The sequence below is a fragment of the Fonticula alba genome (genome assembly GCF_000388065.1).
Source record: "Fonticula alba strain ATCC 38817 unplaced genomic scaffold supercont2.2, whole genome shotgun sequence".
Classification (NCBI taxonomy): Eukaryota; order Rotosphaerida; family Fonticulaceae; genus Fonticula; species Fonticula alba.
This window is the reverse complement of record NW_009242972.1, coordinates 3,526,814-3,532,162: the sequence shown is the minus strand read 5'-3', so window position 1 is coordinate 3,532,162 and position 5,349 is coordinate 3,526,814. Positions and strand designations below refer to the sequence as shown.

The 5,349-nt window shown below is 62.4% G+C and overlaps 2 protein-coding genes across 2 annotated transcripts in view; both read right to left on the bottom strand.

Moving 5' to 3' along the window:
• Window positions 1-241: 241 nt before the first annotated feature.
• Window positions 242-629, bottom strand: H696_01729 (hypothetical protein; the record flags this gene model as incomplete). Its single annotated transcript, XM_009495638.1, has 2 exons — window positions 242-482; window positions 625-629. 2 exons carry the CDS (start codon window positions 627-629, stop codon window positions 242-244), a joined length of 246 nt encoding a protein of 81 aa, XP_009493913.1.
• Window positions 630-3,745: 3,116 nt separating this feature from the next.
• H696_01728 (hypothetical protein) overlaps window positions 3,746-5,349 on the bottom strand; it is a gene marked incomplete at both ends in the record, with an annotated part of 8,890 nt that continues 7,286 nt past the window's right edge. Inside the window, 3 exons of the mRNA XM_009495637.1 lie at window positions 3,746-4,039; window positions 4,286-4,612; window positions 4,904-5,326. Of these exons, the coding sequence (XP_009493912.1) occupies window positions 3,746-4,039; window positions 4,286-4,612; window positions 4,904-5,326 (1,044 nt within the window). The remainder of the gene's footprint in view (window positions 4,040-4,285; window positions 4,613-4,903; window positions 5,327-5,349) is intronic.

The following is a 5,349-nucleotide window of genomic DNA, read 5'->3' as shown; positions in this document are numbered from 1 at the left end:
GGGGGGCAGGTAAGGGAGAATCTCAAGAGAGAGAGAGAGAGAGAGAGTAAGAAGGAGTGAGAGACCCCTGAACCCGCTAGGCGGTCATCATTGGTTCTCAGCATGCTCTGCTTCTCTCCTCGCATGTCATCCACTGTAGGCCAACTTGTGTGCCACCACAATCAGGTTTTCCCTCCCCTTTTTTTACTCCCCTCCCCCCCGCCCTCAGCGCTTCCATGGACGCACCGCGAAGCCCGCCGCCTTAACAGATGGCCACCTTGAGTGTGAGGAAGCTTAGGCGGAGGAAGGCCACCACGATGACCATGGACAGGATGAGCGATACGCCAAGCAGGGCCCACGATGACCGGCGGACAGCCTGGTACCCGGAGATGGCTCGCTGCCGGCTGTAAGCCAGACGCTCAGACCGGCCGCTGGCCATGGCCGGGATTGACACCCCCGGGATGCTGGCCACAAGGTGACTGTACAGGCTGACCATGAAGAAGCTGAAGGAAGAAAGGAAGCTCAGCAGGCTGGCCGCCCGTTCTTGCACATACTCCACCCTTGGTTGGTGGTGCGGCGCGCAGGGCAGGCGGCAGGGCGGGAAAGGGTCGCCAGGGGCGCGGGAGAGGCGGCACGGCGGGAGACAACATTGTTAGTACCAGGTGGCTATCAGCGCTGGCCGGCAAGCGGCCGGCCGGAGCGCAGTTAAGTCCCAGAGTGAGTTTACAGCCCGCTGGGATGGAGGGTCATTCCGTGGGTACTTCATCCCACGGTGTTCTACTCCTCGCCACAAGGGAAAAGACCCGGTGGGAGCAGATATTTATAGAGCCCACAACCTCAAGCAGTTTGGATTCCAGCGCGGGCACACCCGGCATGAGCCCGATGCGCCGAAAGGAAAGGATGTGGCGGTGCCCGCACTCAAGGACTCCGGGCCCCACCACTGTGTCCTGCATCTTTCCTGCCACGACTTTTGATAAGGAAGATGTTTCATATGATGTTCGGACAACTTCCTCGTGTCCTCCTTAGGGTCCACGCATCCAGCTGCAGTGCGACTCCTTCTCTCTCTCTCTCTCTCTCTCCCCTCTCTCTAGCGATCATTGGTTCCTCGAGTGCAGGAGTCGGGGATGATCCCACCATCCTCTCACGGCCTATTTCACAAACGGTCTCTATCTCTTTCGCACTTTTCTTTCCCTGGAAGTGGGGTGCCTTTTTTTCTCCAGAGCTCACACCAACCCGGAGGTACCACATGTCGTGGGAACGAGGCGTCCCTTTGACCCGTGGTATGTATGATGGGGCACACAAGGAGGATGCAGCAGCCAAGGAGAGGAAGGTTTCCGGCGATGCCAAAGACACTTTCGTCACTTGGCGTGGGAAGGACATCCTCTTCCTATCCCTTCTTCTCTCCATGGCACCTTGGAATCCCCTCCAACCACGCACAAGCGCATGGACTATTAGTATTGTCACGGAATGTGATTATCTTTCCCAGCAATCATTAATAGTCGTAGTAGTCGCGCGACCCCTCCCCCCTCCACCACACACACACACAGTCCGTTCCGGGCTCTGGTGTTATCATTACATGTATCACCCTGCCTCCGCCCCCCCCCCCTCTCAAGACTCAAGGTGACCCGCCGACCCCCAAAAGGAGTCTCCGACCTTCCCTCGCTCTCGACATTCGCGCTGTCTCAAGCTCCAGGGATGCGCGCCAGGATGGCCTTTCCGAAGGGGCCTTTCCTCTTAAAAGTCAGATGCGGAGGGGGAGCTAAAACCACACGCCCGCCCAACAGAGATAGAGATGTGACACTGACAAATTACTTGGAAAGAGCATTTTGATGGAAGAAGGGAATTCATTGCCAGCTGCGAGGAAAAATCAAAGGCAAGTTGCGCGGGGGAAAAAAGAAGCGAGCATTGAGCCTGTGGTTGGTAGACATGCCCCTTGCTTATTCACGCGCGAGGTGGTGGTGTGCGCCAATGACGCCTTCTGCATAAGCTCAAAGAAAAAGCGATGCAAGTTCCGAGAGAGAGAGAGAGAGAGAGAGAGAGAGAGGAGGGGGGCGGAGGGGAAGTGTCATGTGCGAGCCCGTATCAAAAGGCAGTGTGTCTGCCGTCCGATCTCCTGGGAGATCCCCGAGAGATCGGTATGAGGGGGACACGCGATGCACCGTGCGACCACCAAAGTGGTGATGCACTCTCCTTGGCCGCCCCCCCCCCCCGGTCCCACCGAAACACCACATCGAGACACGACATGCGTGTTCTTTTTTGTCCGACAGAGCGAGCGGGCAGGGGGAGCCCCCCCCCTTCTCTTGAGGCATTCTTTATCCCCTTGGCCCTTCGCCTCACAAGGAGAGACACAAATGGACGCGCGTGCTACTATGGCAGCAGGTCCATTCATCCACTCAAGTGCAAGGAGCAGGGTAAAGGGGCATGATCAGATGCTTCAGTAGGGGTGTGTGGGGGCAGCCCCGCCCCCCGAGATGAGGGGGGGGGGATGCGCAAGCAAAGGCGGGCAAGCAAAAGGGCCCACAGCGGCGAATGCGCGCATCAACAACACGCGGGCCCACCGCGCAAAGGGGGCCCCCATGGGAGAGCGGTCCCTTTCATCATAGAGTCACACATTACATCATCGGGCAGAAGGAGGGCCAGGGGGGGGGGGATAGGGAGGGGCTTAGGCGTGTCACCATGTGCGCATGCGCGCGCATGTGTGGGACACCCCCGGCGCCTCACCACGTCTTCCCCAATTCGCCCCCCTTTGATCTGCTACCGAAGCGCGCGCACAGGGGGGGTGGGGGGCATTGCGCGCGCGCGCTGACTCTCGTGGTGGTGAAAAGGATCACCACTGCTGGTCCGGGCGCTGGCGCTGGTGGAAGCCGGACTGGGCACGACCACCGATGGCTGGGCCATTGCTACCGTTCGGGGGATGGGAAAAGGCCCCGGCCCCGGCCCCGCCGCCGCCGCTGCCGCCGCGACCCGAAGAAGAACCGGAAGGTCCCGATTGCTGTGAAGGCGAGGAGGAGGAGGAGGAGGAGGACTGGTGGTGGCGATGGCGGCTACCAACATACCCATTGGCGACACTGTCAATGGCGCCATACAGGTTGTTGGCCATGTCCAGCGGCGTGCGCGGCATCACTCCAAAGCTGGAGGCGCTGCTGTCCATGTCAAAGACGGTGCCGTTGGTGTTGTTGGCCGTGTTTTGGCGGGGGCTGGCAACTCGACGCCGGGCGTCACCACCCGAGTAGGGGGATCCCTCCTGTGGCGACGAGTCGCGCTGCCACCAGGGCATCTGGCGGTGCGGGTCGCCGGCACTTTGGGGGCTATCCAGCAGGTGGCGCTCCTCGCTCAGCTGGTTCGCCGGCGAATGATTCAGGGGCGGGTGTTGGAAGAGCTCGGCGCCATAGCGAGTGATCTGGGCGTACGTCATATCCCCCTGGCCCGGCTGGTCGATGTGGCCACCGACGCGGCGAGATGCCGCCGTCGTGGTGGCGCCCTTGGTGGTGGCGGCACGGCGAGAGCTCGACTGCTGGTGGGAATCCTGCTGAGCGAACTCCGAGTCGGCACTGGTGGCCACAGCCACCGTCAGGCTCGGCGGCTGCTGGTACTGCACCGTGGAGGCCCACTTACCAATGTTCCGGGTGCCCTGCTCGAACTCGTAAGCACCGCCACCCTTGCCAGGGCGCTTGGCGGACTTCTGCGGTGGTGGTAAAAGTGCACGTGCCGCAGGATGGGTGGCATTCGAAGCCGCACAGGTAGCCGCCGTTTGGAGGGGTCCATATCAAGAGAGTGCACGGGGTGGGTGGCGGGTGAAAAAAGGGCAGGGGGATGTGCCCAAATGGGACGAGAGGGGGGAATGTGTGAGTATGGGGTGGTTCGAGGGGCACACACGGCCGCCGGAAGGGTCGAATGCCCAGGTGAGAGAGCGAGTTGAGGAGGAATCGAGATTAAAAGAAAAAAGAAGAGCAGCAGGGTTGTCGGGGCCCGGAGGAGCCGGATGCGGGGATGTGTGCGCGTGCGGCGACGCGGGCCATGGGGGGCATCCGCGCGGTATCAAACAGCAGGGTGAGAGGGCCTTGGGAAGTAAATAGCGAGGAGGAGCAATTCGGGATCAGGCCCAAGGAGAGGGGATGTGAGCATCGGCACAAAAGGGTGGTCTCTGTGGAAACCCGGCGCGGAAAAGACGAATGGGACAAAGACATAACACCGAGGAGGGAATGCATGGGGGCGCGGGCTGCTGGGAGAGAGAGAGAGAGCACGAGGAAGTCCCGGAGACTTCCCCACCCCCCCCCCCCGGAGAGGCGGAAAAAACTATGCGTACCTGTTGCTGCTGTGGCCGCGGCCATTCCGGCAAATGGGCCCATGCCTGCATCTCTACAGCTGGCGGCGGGGAAGCGGCCGAAGGGGGTGTTGGCACAAAGGCCGGAGCGGGAGCAGGGTGCTGCTGCCACTCGCCAACGGCCCGCCAGCAGGGAGGCGGCTGTTGCATGGACACCATGGCGCGCATTCTCTGAGCCAGCCTCGGGCGCCGGTGGACATTCCGCAAACGGGACCTGGGGTAGGACATAAGCGAGTAGGCGCTCACATCACCGGGGATGGTGGTATTGGCCAGGGCGCCAGCCGTGACACCGCTCCCGCCGCCACAGCCCTGGAGCCTGGGATGATGATGGAAGCCACTCCCAGGCCCAAGAGACCAGGCCGCGGCAGGGGCGCGCTCTAGCCGACCCAATTGGGCCAAGTAACTCGGGCGGCTCTTCCGGCTGGTCCGATGCCCCCGTTGGTCGGCCCTCGCGATTGTCATCGGATTGAGCGGCAGCGACAGTGTGTCGCCGCCTCCCCCCAACCGACTTTCGGCTGTGGCACCCGTTGCGGCGCCCGAGAGGAGGGGGGGTGACACGCAGGCGCCATGGAGGGCCGTGGGAATATCATCTTTACGTACCGCATCAGTGTTGTGCGCCGGAGAGGAGGTCTTCGCCGCCGCGGCGGCCGACGAGCTGGCCGGCCGAGTGGCCGCCGTGCGTGCCTGGGGAATGGCAGCAGCGTCGGCAGCCCAGCGTCCAGCCTCCTCAGCACCCTCGCGGAAGGTGTGGAGGATCTCCGCACCGCTCTGGATGATCGGGGCGGCGGCCTGGCTGATGGCACCCTGGACCGCGCCGACCACCTGGCCGGCGCTAGACACCGTCTTTTGGACTGTGCGCTTCAGGGCACGCAGCTGCCGGGCACGGGCGCGGGTCTCGCGCCGAGTCTTCAGGGCGCGCGGCGCATCGATCGGGCAGCGGGCCAGGAAGTTCTCGTCGTAGGTCATCATCACCTTGTCGAAGTCGTCGTAGAACTCGGTCACCGGGCACTGGGACACGTAGAACTGGTCAAACGGCTCGTCGGCGA